General features: G+C 37.3%; 1 protein-coding gene across 1 annotated transcript in view; it reads right to left on the bottom strand.

Moving 5' to 3' along the window:
* The window catches only part of LOC121381690 (potassium voltage-gated channel subfamily H member 2-like), a 178,228-nt gene extending 162,009 nt beyond the window's left edge, over positions 1-16,219 (bottom strand). Inside the window, exon 1 of the mRNA XM_041511034.1 lies at positions 15,598-16,219. Within this exon, the coding sequence (XP_041366968.1) occupies positions 15,598-15,673 (76 nt within the window). The 5' untranslated portion in view covers positions 15,674-16,219. The remainder of the gene's footprint in view (positions 1-15,597) is intronic.
* Between the last annotated feature and the right edge of the window lie 1,288 nt (positions 16,220-17,507).

Below are 17,507 nucleotides of genomic sequence, written 5' to 3' on the forward strand. Positions count from 1 at the left end.
ATTTGGCATCACCGTTCCTGGCGACACTGTCGTACCCTCATTTAAATTTAATTATTTTGATAGTGTTTTTAGATACCAACCAAGAGTTTGCTCAATTAATTTCCCCGGGGGGGCAAAAACAAAAACGGGACAATGACGATGGATCACACTTGACAAAAGACAAAACGTACAACACGACAAAAAACTGAAAGTTACAACATGATTTAAGTGTTTGTTTTATTTTACTGTTATACTCGTAAATGTGTAATGTTACAAAAATTATATAAAAATCCAGTTATAATTGATCAGGAATTTGGGCTAGTGCTTTATCTTGGTGGGCTAGTGGTTTTCAAAATATTTGTCATACTCTGAGAATTATATTGTTAAAAGACTTCACAACTTGTTTCATAAATGCCATAACAAAACACATGCATTCTCATATAACAAGTGCATCTACATTAGAAATTTTAACCAATCCCAAGTGCTGGACCAGCTATAGCATGTATAAGCATCTTTAAATCACATGTTAATGTATTACAATTAACATAATGACAATATCTTAAAGGGACAGACCCTAGTTTTTAAACACTAAGGCATATTTTTCACCTAGACCCGTAAACATGGACACAAAGTTTGGTTAATTTATATTATAAACCTGTAACAAATTTGGACATAACAAAGTGAAACAAAGAGTCTGAAATACCCTTAAACATAGACTAAAACGCGATTCCATAATCATTACTTCTCAGACGCACGTGCGTTTTTAAAAATATGAAAAATGCATTTGGTTGTATTGGAAACACCAGGATGACCAGAAACACAGGTTGCAAGGAAATGGATTTAAACTAAACAATAAAATATAAGTAATGTTTGATATCAGTGATCATAAACGGCTCTAATAGTGAAAAATATGTTTTAAGTGTCTAAAAACTTGGGTCTGTCCCTTTAATGCATTATTTATCAAATGTAAACTTTCAGATGTCACATACAACAATGCAAAGAGACAAATATTTAGTGGCAGACGTAGAAACTAAGACTGAACTTCCAAACACCACAGCAGCGCCACCTGTACTACAGCTTCAGCAGAGGAGATGAAACTGTAGCAGATGTTTGGCATTTGAATGTCTAGATGCATTAAGACTTGAGAGGATTATGGAAGGAAGCAGTGATTCTCCAACAAGAGAGAGAGATTAGTATCAGGGAACACAGACAGAAACAGAGAGGAGATAGAGGTATTAATTACGTATCAACACCCATCTCCTCACCAACACCTGTACATGCAGAGATCCTCCTCTGCTTTCAGGCAGTCAGTTCAGTAGAAACACAAATAGCCTCAGTGGGGTAGTGAAAGTTAAAAAAAATTGATTTGTTTAATGACACCACTAGAGCACAATCATCGGCTACTGGATGTTAAACATTTGGTAATTCTGATACACACAGAGACTTCAGAGGAAAAGTTAAAAGTTTGGTTTGTTTAATGACACCACTAGAGCACATTTACTAATTAATCACTGGCTGTTGAATGTCAAACATTTGATCATTCTGACACAGTCTTGAGGAAAGCTACAACAGTAGCAGCAATGGATCTTTTATCAGCACTTTCCCACAGAGAGGATAGCACATACCGCAGTCTGATATATCAGTTAAGATGCATTGGCTGAGAAAGGGGAAAACAGTCAGAGTGTTGTTGTTTTGGGGTTTTTGGTCTAATGACACCACTAGAGCATACTGATTTATTAATCATTGTCTATTGGATGTCAAACATTAGGTAATTTTGACACATAGTTTTAGAGAGGAAACCCACTACATTTTTCCATTAGTAGCAAGGGATCTTTCATATGCACCATCCCAAAAACAGGATAGCACATACCATGGCCTTTGATATACCAGTTGTGGGGCACTGGCTGGAAAGTCAAGAGAATGGGTCAATTGAGCGGGTTTAACCCTATGACCAAAGCACTTAAGTTAGCTAGACCCCCCCCCCCCCCCCCCCCCCCCCATACTGGGTCCATATCTTTGTACTGGCTCCAACTTAGAGAGAGTGTTAATGGCTTAGTGTGAAGGTGTACAACTTCTCTCTCAGTAACCACTAACCACTAACTATTAACCCCTATCCTGGACAGACAGCTCAGATAGCTTAGGTGTGCATGTTCCTTGGAAAGTGTAATGAATATAAGCATAAAAATCAAGTTGAAATGAAACAAATTAAAATTAAAAAAATATCAGAGCTTTCACCTCAGGTACAGGTAGGATGGGTAATTGCTCTAAGGTGAGCAATATATTATTTCCCATTCCAACCACTGTTTATTCATCTGCTGCATGTAATACATAACAATTTTAGTGATAGGAGCTCAGTATATTGAAAAATATCTTACATGCAAAAAACCAACAAAAAAACAACCTAGAGATATCAAAAGAATGTATTATCTTCAGGACCATTGGTGTAACAACACTGAATGATTTATGCAATGCATCAGCTATCTATTAAACGTGGCTCATGATACAGTTTGCAAAGCACAATGGAAACGTATTCAATCAATGTAATAGTAACACAGCAACAACTCGACAAATATCCAACACAAACTGAGTCTCCCCTTCATTTAACACAAACACCACTTACTAAACAAATATCTCATGTTCTTGGTGACACACACTCACTCACTCACACACACACTCACATTCACTCACTCACTCTCACACTAACACTCACTTACTCACTCTCGCATGCACACTCACTCACACCCTCACACACTCACTCACTCACACACATACAGAGTTTTACTGCCATCAAGATAAAATTTGACCAATTTATTAAGTTTATTATAATTATATATTTCTTTCTGATTTTGATATTAATTAACACTTAATAAAAATCTGTAAAGAAAAAAACTGATCATGACTGCCTGTATTTAATTTATGAAAAAAGTGACACAATTTTGAAATCGTTACATAACTATCAACTATTACCAGTACCTCACTCCCACATAACATTTTATAATCCATCCCATGAGCCCCCTCCTCACCATTTAGAGCAGCAGAGGTCTATAGTGAGAACAGCTCCTGTTGTTATTTTAAATAATCATTAACTGACACAAGAAGGAAGAAAGGAAATGTTTTATTTAACGACGCACTAAACACATTTTATTTACAGTTATATGGCGTTGGACATACACACAGATAATAAGAGAGGAAACCCGTTGTCTCCACTTCATGGGCTACTCTTTTCAATTAGCAGCAAGGGTTCTTTTATATGCACCATCCCATAGACAGGGTAGTACATACCACGGCCTTTGATGTACCAGTCGTGATGCACTGGCTGGAGCGAGAAATAGCCGAATGGGCCCACCGACAGGGATTGATTCCACACCGACCGCACATCAGGCGAGCGCTGTACCACTGAGCTACATCGGGTTTCCTCTCTCAGTGTCAGTGTGGTCCTTAACCATATGTCTGATGCCATATAACCGTAAATAAAATGTGTTCGGTGCATCGTTAAATAAAACATTTCCTTCTTATTATTTACAAGTCTAAGCATCATTCTAGTTATATGTCTATATCAATTTAATGTTCAGGCCAGTCCATCTTGTGCGCAACTTCTGACATCGGCAGCAGTAGCAGCAGCAGCAGCAATACATGTAGCTGCCACAAATCACCACCTGCCGCCTATTAATGAACTCACTGCTAAGGTCTTTTTGTTTTTATAATCAACCACAAACATTACAAACATGTATCTGTCCGTCATATGCTTCAACTGAAAATAGGGGTCCCTTGTAATTAAGAAAATGCCTACAGCACAAAACATGTCATGGAGAGAGAGAAAAAAATTTGAATATAGTGTAGAGCAAAGAAAGTGCTGTGCAGAATTAAAAACTCTGCTACAGTATCCACGGCACTGTTTTTCATGGGGACTACATGTAGTAACTTTTCTAGTTATAAACTACTTTCAACCACTTTCAACCATAGCACTGGACTATGTCCAGCTAGACAGAGTGGGAAAAAGCGTTCATGGTTTATGCATTTCACGTTAAATTGAACGACTACAGTGGGAAACAATCAAATAGATAAAATAGTCTGTGAATGTTAGCGTCTCTCATGGTTTCTGCATGCATGGCTGGTACCCCCAGCTGTTTGTACAATATACTAAACGAAACCAAATAAGATCCAGTCGACTATTGGCAATTCTTTGCTGGTCTCACATTATTTTGACAAGTTTTGATCACTCATGATTTCTAACTTGTTTTATAGTAAAATGTGATTCATGATACATGTAAAAATATTTAACATGGTGGGATTCCGTGCATTTATGAAAACTACCAAACTGCTCATTCAGCATGGACGTAAGGAAGGAAGGAAATGTTTTATTTAACGACCACACATACTGTGGTTAATGACCACACATACTGAGAGAAAGAAAGAAAGAAAGAAATGTTTTATTTAACGACCACACATACTGTGGTTAATGACCACACATACTGAGAGAAAGAAAGAAAGAAAGAAATGTTTTATTTAACGACCACACATACTGTGGTTAATGACCACACATACTGAGAGAAAGAAAGAAAGAAAGAAATGTTTTATTTAACGACCACACATACTGTGGTTAATGACCACACATACTGAGAGAAAGAAAGAAAGAAAGAAATGTTTTATTTAACGACCACACATACTGTGGTTAATGACCACACATACTGAGAGAAAGAAAGAAAGAAAGAAATGTTTTATTTAACGACGCACTCAACACATTTTATTTAGTTATATGGTGTCGGACATATGGTTACGGACCACAAAGATATTGAGAGAGGAAACCCGCTGTCGCCAGTTCATGGGCTACTCTTTTCGATTAGCAGGAAGGAATCTTTTATATGCACCATCCCACAGACAGAATAATGCATACTACAGCCTTTGTTACACTAGTGGTGGAGCAGTGGTTGGAATGAGAAATAGCCCAATGGGCCCACTGACGGGAATCAATCGATTGCACATCAGGCGAGTGCTGTACCACTGAGCTATATCCTGCCACCATGCAGCTTGGATTCATTAGGGTTCATTAGGCAAAACAAAATATATGTATGGTTTTGGTTACAGCTAGGTAAACAAAATTTAGGGTAAATACGTATAGGCTATGTTTTTTGGTGTGTGTTTTTTTATTCCTATAATCTGTCAATATGGTCATGGCAAAGGAAGGAAGGAAATGTTTTATTTAACGACGCACTCAAGTCGTGGCAAAGAGCATTAAAATAACATTTCAAACAAATGCTGCATCCTCTCACCGTTTTGAAGATCAGTAGGTTGGAAAAAAGTTTAGGGTCGGTGAAAATGGCGAAACCACACATATTTTTTTATTTAGCATTATATGTTGGTTTGTAATGATATTTCTAATTTTCTTCACTTTAAATTGTTGTTTAAATCTTAAAGTTTAAAAACATTCCTACAACATCAACACTATACAAGGGAAGAAGCTGGGGTTGTGTTTTTTTACCACATTTAATGAAAAATGCCAAAAATATCCACTGGTCCTTAATTAATTTTGTTGTGTATACCTGAAGTAATTAGTGCATGGCAGAAGCAGATAAAAAAATGTGATTCTTGTGAGATATAATCAGTGGAAACTAATTGAAAACAACACCTGCTGCTTATATATAAATGTAATTGTTGTATTATAAATAGGACATATATGTGTAGGCGATCTTATCACCTATAAATTATGTACGGTAAAATAAAATATGTTCATAAAGTACCTTGTTGATTAATTTTATAGGTATACACCATGGGTGTCTGTTCAAATTGTCTCTTACTTTGGATACGTGGCCTAATTTTCTTATATTAAAATACTGAGCCATTCAACAATTATATCACATAAAAATATGGCTTTATTATTAATATGCCTACATCTTCTCCTTCTAATGTTTAATTACTAACTTTAATATATAGATAAAATCACTCTCCCATCTAACGGGGCATGATGTAGCCCAGTGGTAAAATGCTCACTTGATGCGCAGTTGGCCTAGGATCGATCCAAGGGAGTTATTTTTCATTCTGGTATATCAAAGACCATGGTATTGCTTGTTCAAGCCAGTGAACCACGACTGGAGTATCAAAGGCTGTGGAATGTGCTATCGTGTCTGTGGGATGGTGCATATAAAAGATCCCTTGCTGCTACTAATGGAAAAATGTAGCAGGTTTCCTCTCTAAGACTGCCGTATGTGTCAACATTATCAAATGTTTGACAAGCAATAGTCAATGATTAATAAATCAATGTGCTCTAGTGGTGTCGTTAAACAAAACAAACCAACTTTCTCTCATCTAAAGGCAAATAATGTTAATCAAACACTGCCACAGCAAACAAAACTGTTATAAGACACAAACTGCAGGGCTGTATACTTTGGTTTTTAGAACAAGACATTTAACAATATTGTGACAGATGGGGTGGGAATGTTGTGTATTACAAAGGAAAGGGAGACAACTCCTATGTGCATTTAGTTACTTTTTTGGGGTGGAGGGTAGGAGAATTTCATGGCTCTCTGCCCCTCCTCCCCACACACACCATCTCTAATAATAGCTTTCACTGTATTCCTCAACTACCGTCCTTCATAGCAGGTGTTCCAATCACACTTGCATGTCCACATGCCTTAATTTTAATTTTGTTTTTTGTCCACCTACAAGTATGGCAGGGGTGCAGAAAGTACTCGTCCGCTTGCCAAATGAAAGCAAAAATTCTGACGGACGAGTTAAAAAATAAAACTACCTGTCCGACTGGTGATCTGTCTTTTTCTGACTGAATGGAAATTTATTTATTTATGTATTAATTTATTTATATTATTTTTTTTTGCATTAAATCTGTGACTCCGCATCAGCCATGTCAGAATTCTAAATGATTTAAACAAACTGTTCAGAATGATGTCGAAATACACAATACATGTACCGTATTGCCAATAGACAACTTTGGTGTTCCGAAATGCGCAAGCACAACATTCAGGAATAATAATACATTTTATTTCATATCAGTGATCCATAAAACATACATAATTATACATATACATGTATATATTGTTAAACAATAATATATTGCATAGGCTGGTGGTTTAGTAGAAATTTGGGTGGGCTAGTAAAATTTAGTTGGTTCTAGTCCGGAGGGCTACTGAAATATTTTCCATTTCTGTACCTCTGTATGGTAACAGTGCACCTCCCACTGGTAGTTTGACAAGAAGCTGCTTTAATCCCAGCTGGCTCCAGTGTCTGAACATCATTATACTCATTCAGTGATTGTTTAATGTGTGCTATTTCAAACTTCAATTTGTCAATATGTGCAAGCTTTACTCAACATTTTTCACTGGAACACAAATCACTCGCCTGCATCTCGTAGGAAGAGTGAAATATCACTTGGCTCATATTTTCCAATGTGAAGGACTGCAACACAATCCCTATATTTACAGTAGAAAATCATCAATCTCAATTAACAGCCCTGAAAAAACAGACACACACAAAGAAAACAACAACAATCAGATAACACCATGTAACAAGCTACAAGTGACATTACTGCTTATAAATCTGTTTCTGTCTGTTTCTCCACTAATGACATGATGAGAGGTATGTGTAAATACCTGGAGGAAATCAGCGTAAATCACTGCTCAAGAAGCCACCCCACAGTGCTGAGAACAATCTGCCATCCTCCAGCCACCATTGATAAACACACCCAACTCTATACAATGTGGCATCATGGCTCAAAAAGCGGCTCTACTCCCAGGAACACATGGCCAATTACTTAAGCCAAGTGTCAGAGAGGTCTGCTGCTACAATGTGTGTGATAGTGTGCGTAATGGGGAGAGTTCAAAACAGCCATCAGGTAAACAGTGGAGTTTATAAAAAAATTGGCAAGATAAACATGAAATCTCATAAAACGGGTTTCAGGTAATATAAACTGGTATCTCGTTACATTGATTGTATCGGTAATGGTTGCTGAGAATTCTAGACTTTGGTGCATTAAAACATCTTAAGGACATTTCAGAAAGCATCAAGATATACAGGTAGCTTGGACAGGGAGCAGTTTGATTTCTTATAGATATAAAGGGATGGAACGTAGCCCAGTGGTAAAATGTTCACTTAATGCGCGGTCGGTCTAGGATCAATCCCCGTCATGGACCCATTGGGCTATTTCTCGTTCCATCCAGTGCTCCACAACTGGTGTACTATTGTGTCTGTGGGATGGTGCATATAAAAGATCCCTTGCTGCTAATTGAAAAGAGTAGCCTGTGGAGTGCAACAGTGGGTTTCCTCTCTCAATATCTGTGTGGTCCTTAACCATATGTCTCACGCCATATAACCTTGAATAAAATGTGTTGAGTGCGTCATTAAATAAAACATTCCCTTCCTTATAGATATAAATTAGCGTTTAAGACAGAATTTTTTTTTTAATTATAGTACACACCACTGGATTTGGCACACCAAAATATGTAGTTTATTTAAAGTTTAATAATGAGATGTTTAAACTTAGAATTAACAAAAGTAATAATCAATATATTTTACCACTAATAACAACAGCTGTGTAATTTGTGGAGAATTGTAATGAAGAGGGATTAATCCACCTACTGAAAACTGCTATTAATAATGATTTTAGAGGCCAAACACACACACACACACTCTCTCTCTCTCTCTTTCGATCTATTTCTCTTCATCTCAGTTCCAGCAGTTAGTGGATTTATGACCTATGACAGTGAGAAAAAGAATCCAGTATTACAAATGTACTCAATCACACAGATATATACACATACATAGACAGACAGACACACACACACACACACACACAGACAGACACATACACACAGAGCTATGACATTCAATAATTACATATAACACCAAATCTGGAATTTGTATACCCTTTCCCCTTCATGTCAGGCTTGTCAATACCCTTTACAACTTCCTTCACCGACACTGACTTGATTTGGTCAACATTATTGACTTTTCCATTTGTATTTTTCTTTCGTTTCTATGGCAGCAAGTACTAGCAGACAGAAAATCATAGGTTAACGCCACTAATGCTAGTTTTCATAGAACTTACCTATTTTGTTTCACATAAAATTAATTACACCAGAGTGAACAAAAACACATGGGATGTGCAAGGACACACATAGATAATTAAAAGCAAAAATGAGGTGCATGTATGGTGGGTGGGATGGGTGGGGGTGTTAAAAACTCTCCTTACTCTAAAACAATTGTCTTTTTTAATGTATTTTCCGTGGAAGCATGACTTGACCACCGAAACCTTTGCTCACAACAGTCTAGACTACTCACTGCACAACAGTCTAGACTACTCACTGCACAACAGTCTAGACTACTCACTGCACAACTTCCTGCAAATGTGCCTGATAAGCTTAAGGTCTCACTACACAGATCACTTCGGGTGAGAGTTCATTGATCATGGTCCACTATAGTTCCTAATTGTGACAAGTTATGGTTCACATATTCACTTCTAGGAAATGGTGAAGAATTAAAACAATATGTATGTTTAATGGTAAGCCTTCTGGCTGTATTTTACCCATGTTATTTTGTAATATTGTGCATCGACCTTTTAGGACATGGGTGTACAGCGCATGAGACAGCCAGAGTGGATCGGTTAATGAACCACCTGTTCGGACTGGTACTACAGCCAGATGTGGTCATATAGCAAAAAACTGAGATGGAAATGTTCTCAATTTTGGAGTGAAAATAAATGCTTATATAATGTATGTTCGCAATGGTGTATGATGTTAGTGCCAACGAGACCCTTCTATTGGCAATCTTCATTTGAAGTTGGGCAATTTAACATGGGTTTCAATGGCAGATGACATCTGTGTAGTGAGACCTAAAAGTATATGTTTGTTTTGTTTAACAACACCACTAGAGCACACTGATTTATTAATCATCAGCTATTGGATGTCAAACATTTGGTAATTTTGACACATAGTCTTAGAGAGGAAACCCACTACATTTTTACATTAGTAGTAAGGGATCTGTTATATGCACCATCCCTCAGACAAGACAACACATTCCACAGCCTTTAATATACCAGTTGTGATGCACTGGCAGGAATGAGAAATAGCCCAATGGGTCCACTGACGGGAATCAATCCCAAGCCACCCGCGCCATCAAGCAAGTGCTTTACCACTGGGTTACGTCCCACTCTATATGCTGAAAAGTGATATATAACATGGTATGCTGAAAAGTGATATATAACATGGTATGCTGAAAAATGATATATAACATGGTATGCTGTATTAGTTAAACATATTTTACACTGCCTAAGAATTATGGCTGTATGGTGTTAGACATAAGGACCACATAGATAATTAGAGAGGAAACTTGCTGCCATCACTCCATGGACTACTATTTTTTATCAATAGACCTCTTTCACATTCCACTGCGCATGTGCCCGTTTGCAGGGTAATTTGAGGACGCAAACCGCGAACTCACAAAAATAAACCTGTGGACAAGTTGGGGGGCATAGACAATGGGAAGCCACGCAATAGGAATGTGAATGTCTCCATGATTAATTATTCTATCAGTAGGGAACCCGACAATTCTGTCGACATCCAACAAGACTTATTAGAGACATTTGTGAATTATTGCTTATCACAAAATAAAAAAGATTTGGTTGTTAACGCCCGACAAACCATCGGTTCGGATTCGTACGCAATAAATATCGGATATAGGCTGAAATAATATTAATGTGTGCGCACGTGTATGTATGCAGATATTTATTGTATTTAACATGATTTAAATATTTATAAAGCATTATACAGATAAATACATTCAGGATTCTTGTCGGGATTTCTTTTCACCAGGTTATTTAAAATTTGTTTCAGTATTTGGAATAAAATTAAATGATACATATGAAATTTTAGCTATGGTATATAAAACATTAGAATCAGGCCCGTAGGAACGATATCTGGAGTTGGGGGAGGGGAGGGGAGGGGGCACAATCTGTAGTGGAGGGACACAGTCTAGTTGGTGGGGGGCGGGCAAAAGCCATATTTTAAACCAGGTTTATAAAAGTGGGGCTATAGTCCCCCCTCCGACGTCTCGGTTGCTACCGACCTAAGAATGGTCAGAAATGTAACTGTATTGCATATAAAGCTGTTTAAATTTGAAGCAAGATTATTTAACCTAAGAAGATGTAAGTTTTATTTAGCCTATAACATATTTAGACTAGCCGACAGCTTGATAATATAGCTACAAACTCAGGAATGTCTCTTTATTATAAACTCATGGGGGTTTATTATGCGCAGTCATAAGGTACCAGTCATAAGTACTTCGTTTGAATATTTGAAGCAAACATATTAAGTACCATGTCATGCCCATAGCTGGGGGGGGGGGGGGGGGGGGGGGATTGGGGTATCGGACAACCACCCCATGCAGGATTGAGAGTTCCGCTCAAATGAAAAAAAAAATCGGATTTTACATATATAAAAGTCCTTGTCCCCAAATAACCAGGATAGCGTAGCAAGAACGTCTGTCTGAGGTTCCATTTGCTGAAGGTTCGATCCTCCTCAGTGGGTCCGTTTGATTATTTCCCGTCCCAACCAATGATCCATCAAAGGACGTTGTGTATGCTATCCTGTTTGTGGAATGTAAGAAGTATGCCAAGTATCATTTATTATAAATACATTGGTATGACTGAAAACAAACGGTTTCTTGTCGTCGCTCTGTGACCAGGCCATTTTACATGCATACCACAACTTAATGTATCTTGTTAACGTATATTTCGCAACAAAAGTTTGTGTATTATTCTCGAGTGTAACCGGCGTCATCTGTTTGGCAAGGGGTTATATATATATATATAGAGATAGAGATATATATAGAGATAGAGATAGAGATAGAGATAGAGATAGAGATAGAGATAGAGATAGAGATAGAGATATATAGATATATAAATCTGGGGAAACCCCCTTTCCCCCCGTCTACTGCTCCGCGCTCGCGTTTGATGAGTTCTGTTTACATAAAATTTTGATCCCCCTACCCCGCTAATCATGCTGGCTACGGGCCTGAAGTTATATACAATATTCCTAAGTTAGACCAAACATCAAATTAGGATCGTATCGGGTTGCATGGGTCTACCACTTTGGAAAAGTTGCTGAACTTTATGTTACGTATAATCATATACATTATTAAAACGTGTGATACTTGCATACCATATCGATATATAGGACTTCTCCCTATGCTTGTAAATGTGTATCAAAGTACTGATGGTATCGCTAACGTTCTCAACCAATGTTCACAGGTACAAAATACAAAATAGTAACCAAATACTGTTGTGCATACAGATATATATGTTTACTGCAAACTGATCTTCATGTAAAGAAGAAGATGTTATCTTCTAAATTCTTCAAAACAAACAACACAAACAGCCGCGTTTACTCGGCTTCTGATGTCATGCTAAGTTGCAGGTTTTCGCGTGTGACAGCTCATATATGTTTTAAAACTTCATAAATATCAGATATTATTTCAAGTGAAGTTGTATGTATCTGATATAAATGATAGTAAAAATAAAATAAAATAAAATAATAAATAAAATAAGATAAATAAGTAAGTAAGTAAGTAAGTAAGTAAGTAAGTAAGTAAGTAAGTAAGTAAGTAAGTAAAAGTAAATAAATAATTTGTGGATGGACATGTAACAATGATTAGTAGTTGTACGACTGTCTTTTTTTAATGAAACGATAAGGGGAAAATGGAGCTGTGATAAAGGTCTATGTGAGTTAGGTTGGGGTTTTTTTAGGGGGAAGGGGAGGCATATTTTATTAAATTTTAAATACTAATACATGTGGAGAATTAAACATCACTGGTAAATCCGCCTGAATATTTAACTATAATTCTAATTGTTAAAAGTAGCAAACACATTCCACTAAAGTTAATTTTATTGTATGAATATTTTAATTTTGCGCTGTTAAAATACCCTTGACAGGCGGCTCCAGAGACTTCGTCTAAGTTAACGTTTCACTGCTTTTGTTCTTAAACCATTCCGATGTAAACTTTAGTAGACCGTTTTTCGCAGCCATTTTAACATCTAATACGAAATATGTACGTTAGTCACTAGAGATTCACAGCTCCTACGAAGCTGCTCACAACGCTCATGACAACTGTCGATCATGCCCCCCAATTTGTAAATAGCCTCGATACCGTCCAATTCGGCAAGGGACGGTACTCTTCGCGCACATGCACAATGGGAATGTGAAAGAGCTCTATTAACAGCAAAGGATCTTTCATACATGCATTATTCCACCTGTAGACAGAATAGTACATACCACAGCCTTTGGTACACCAGTTGTGGAACACTGGCTGGAATCAGAAATAGTCCCTGGGGCCTGACTATTAGATGTCAAACACTTGATAATTTTGACTCATGGTGGTAAAGTGCTCCCTTATGTGTGGTGGTTCTATGATCAATCCTCATCGGTGGGCCCATTAGGCTATTTCTCATGACAACCAGTGCTCCACAACTGATATAGCAAAGGCTGTGGTATGCACTATTCTGTCTGTGAGATGGTGCATATAAAATATCCCTTGCTGCTAATCTAAAAGAATAGCCCATGTATGGCAAAAACAAGTTTACTCTTGAATTACCTATGTGGTTCTTAAATCTATGTCCGATGCTATATAAAACCATAATTAAAATATGTTGAGAATGTCTTTAAATAAAAATTTAAAAAATTTCTTTCAGAAAGTGAGCGGGACGTAGCTCAGTGGTAAACCACCCGCTCGATGCACGGTTCTGAGATCGATCCCCATCGGTGGGCCCATTAGGCTATTTCTCGTTCCAGCCAGTGCACCACAACTGGTATATCAAAGGCTGTGTTATGTACTACCTTGTATGTAGGATGGTGCATATAAAAGATCCCTTGTTGCTAATCGAAAAGAGTAGCCCATGAAGTGGCTTTCCTATCTCAATATCTGTGTGGTCCTTAACCATATGTCCGATGCCATATAACCGTAAATAAAATGTGTCGAGTGTGTCATTAAATAAAAATATTTTCTTCCTTCCTTGTTTGAGAGAACTGGCAGCATTTTAACGTGATTGACAAAAATGAGATATTGGTTTGAAAACATTACACAACTCTTGACAAACACACCCTACACCATAACATTTTGTAATGCATTGTAACATCGAGGTTTATCTTGATGAACTAATAAAGTTTGTTTTGTTTAATGACACAACTAGATTGATTTATTAATCATTGGCCATTTGATATCAAACATTTAATACTTTGAGTATATAGTCTTAGAAAAAATAAGCCCAAGTACTCTGATGGTAAGATGCTTGAGGCGCGGTCAGTCTGAGATCAATTCCTGTCAGTGGGCCCATTGGCTATTTCTCGTTCCACCCAGTGCACCACGACTGGTATATCAAAGGCTGTGGTATGTGCTATTCTGTCTGTGAGACGGTGCATATAAAAGATCCCTTGCTACTAATGGAAAAATGTAGCGGGCTTCCTCTCTGAGACTATATGTCATAATGTCCAAATGCTTGACATCCAATAACCAATGATTAATAAATCAATGTGCTCTAGTGGTGTTGTTAAACAAAACAAACCTGATGGTAAGAGAGCTAGACAGTTATCATGCTCTCTAACCGTCAGAGACCAATCTATATCAATATTGCGCAATCTCAGACTACCAAACCTAGTCAAAGATTCCCTCTCTAATACAACAACAATCCTGTGCTTGACGTTAAATACTGTTACATAGATAAAAAAAAATTGCCTCCCTGATAAAAAAACATTTCACACATTAACCACTAATACACACACTACACAAAGAAACCAGGCATCATCTCCCTTTCAGAGTACTCATGCTAAGAAAATCTGCTCATTTTCTATTAGCAACAAGGGATATTTTAGATTATGCACTTCCCACAGACTGGACAGCACATACCACAACCTTTGATATATATGTCATAGGGCACTGTAAAATACCCAATGTCCAATCAGAGAAAGAGTCCACCAAAAGTCAGGGTTCATTCAACTCAATGACAGAAGCACCTGTCTGACCTAGATCCCGCCACTTTCATCTAATAAAGGTACCATCCTAAACAGTATCTCTCAAATTGATGTTATATACAGTTAAATTCAATTAAAAAAAATAATAATAACACCTTGGACACACACAAACAAAATAAACAAAATAAACAAACAAATAAATAAATAAACATTAATCATAAAGATTCACAACCGCTGATTGTTATATCACCTAACATCTCGCGTTTTTTGCCTGCAAGTGTTGCACGTGCTTGGAACACGCGCTCAACGTATTAGGTTTCTCCAGGGTACTCTTGGGATTGGGAGGTAACAAGCGACACGCGACACTGCCAGCGTTTACTACGGAATTGGGGCGCTCTTGGGAATACGGCAGTAGCACATACACAGCACCTATTTCCACTGTTTATTTACTGGCAAATCTCTAAAAATCATTTTAGCTTTTACGAAATGTCACCAAACTTGCATCAATTTTTTTTAATCATTTTAAAGTTAACTGACACCAGAGATTGATTTAAATCATATCCTTCTTTTGGCCTCCAACGTGAACGTTCACTGGAAAATCTGTTGGCGACTGATGGAAAAACAAAAAGTTGTGAAGAATAACTGTACTTACTTTGTCCATCGAATTTCTTGATAATCGTGTCGATAAAGATGTTTGGTGGTGCAACATGGCCTCGCCTCACTGGCATGGTTATCACTTTCCCTCTCCTTAGCTCATAGTTAAAACGACACAGTACTCCGAACCTAAGGTTAGCTGGAACAGACGAACAAAGTACAAACGAGCATCCCTCTCAGCCGTATTTCTCGAAAACCATCGTCTGCTTTTGAAAAAAAAAAAATCAACAAAAAATATATTTAAAAAAAATCACTAGAGAACGTCACAAGAGAACACTACGCTTGGTTCTTCACAATTTAACGTGAAAATCAGCAGCCGACTCGCCTGCTCATCGTAAAAGCAGTGTTGGTAATATCGACTATTTTCGCTATCGGTATTCCGAGGAATGTCTGACGGACTTGTTACTTCAGCTGGTAAATAATGTCTGTCCGCTCTCCCAGCCGCATTACTGCACTACACGGACGCAAATTACTCCGCAAGATTCTGGTAATTTCTCAAGATGGTTCCTCCGACTCTGGTACTGACAGCGGAGTGTCAACATCTTCCGGCACATTTGATTTTTGTCGCAAAATTAGAATAAGCAACCCAATTTCTGATGATTCGAGTAGGTGTGCCGAGGCATGCGTTGGGAAGAAGTCAGAATATCGATCAGTTCGACTGTTGTGCCATTGATGAAAACCTGCAGGGCACCTGGCTAAGTATTGACTTGATCCGATCAAAGGGGCGTTGATGACGTCCCCTGCGGTCACAACATCTTCGGTTTACCCTCAAAAATCTTTTCGGTTTATCTATTTTTGCGTGGAATTTTATTTCAGCCATATTGTTACCATTCAATAAGAGAAATTGGCGTATACTATTACACGATTTTGTAGGACTAATATATGTTACATAAGGATGAGCAGGTTTTAGAATAAAAATAAATCTTACTTCATGTGTTTTTAATCAAAGAGGTGCGCACGTGTTGACAGTGGTAAATTGTCAGTGGGCTAAATAAGAATTACTGATGTGATGGAATCCCCAGGGACAAGGTATTTTGAACATGACCTTACAGTCGACATTTTATTTATTTAGGTGTAGTTGTATATTGCATTACCTTACTCGCGACTTAATAGAATTAGATTTATAGGTACAAAATGTTGTTGAACTTGATGCAAAACCGTTCAATTTATTTATTTATTTTTGTGTGGATATGTATGTTGTAGGCCTTATTAAATTTTTAGATGCCAGTTAATAAATCTATATTTTAAAAAAGCATACGTGAATGAATGTTATCTCAAAACAAAACAAACACCACCAAAAAACCCACCCCCTCCAAAAAAAAAAAAAAAAAAAAAAAAAAAACGCGTCAGTAAAGTAAAGAATTCTGAATCAAATTCAGATGTAGAAGACGGTCAGAAAATCGTGTACATTGTATTTGCAATAATCTTAATCTCAATAATTCTTACACGTAGAGTAGTGTTTATAGCACAAACATCAGGCTCGTAAGAAAGATATTGGGGGGGGGGCAATCTCTAGTGTGTACTAGTGTGGGCAAGTCAGACTTTTATTTATATAAAGTTAAGCCCTCTGCGGTGAAAAAGATGCATTTTCCAACCATAACCCTTTATCATTGTCATTTTGGTGTTTTATGACAGACTAAATATATTCGTTATATAAACAGAAATAATTTTTAAAAAGTAGAAATATTTTTAAAATCAGGTCCGTACCTAGTGGGAATCAGCAAGGAGCACTTGCATCCACCCATACAAATTGAAGAGCAGCCTTTTAGTTTAGAAGTGTCCTTTTTCGTCTGCCTAAGAAACAACAGGTATAACTGTAGCCTGGTGTTAGATGTAATTATAACAGGTATTTTAGGCTCTAAATGTGGCATAGCAAAACGAAATCTATTATGTTGGCTTTCTACTTCA

This window comes from Gigantopelta aegis, chromosome 9 (genome assembly GCF_016097555.1).
Source record: "Gigantopelta aegis isolate Gae_Host chromosome 9, Gae_host_genome, whole genome shotgun sequence".
NCBI classification, from domain to species: Eukaryota; Metazoa; Mollusca; class Gastropoda; order Neomphalida; family Peltospiridae; genus Gigantopelta; species Gigantopelta aegis.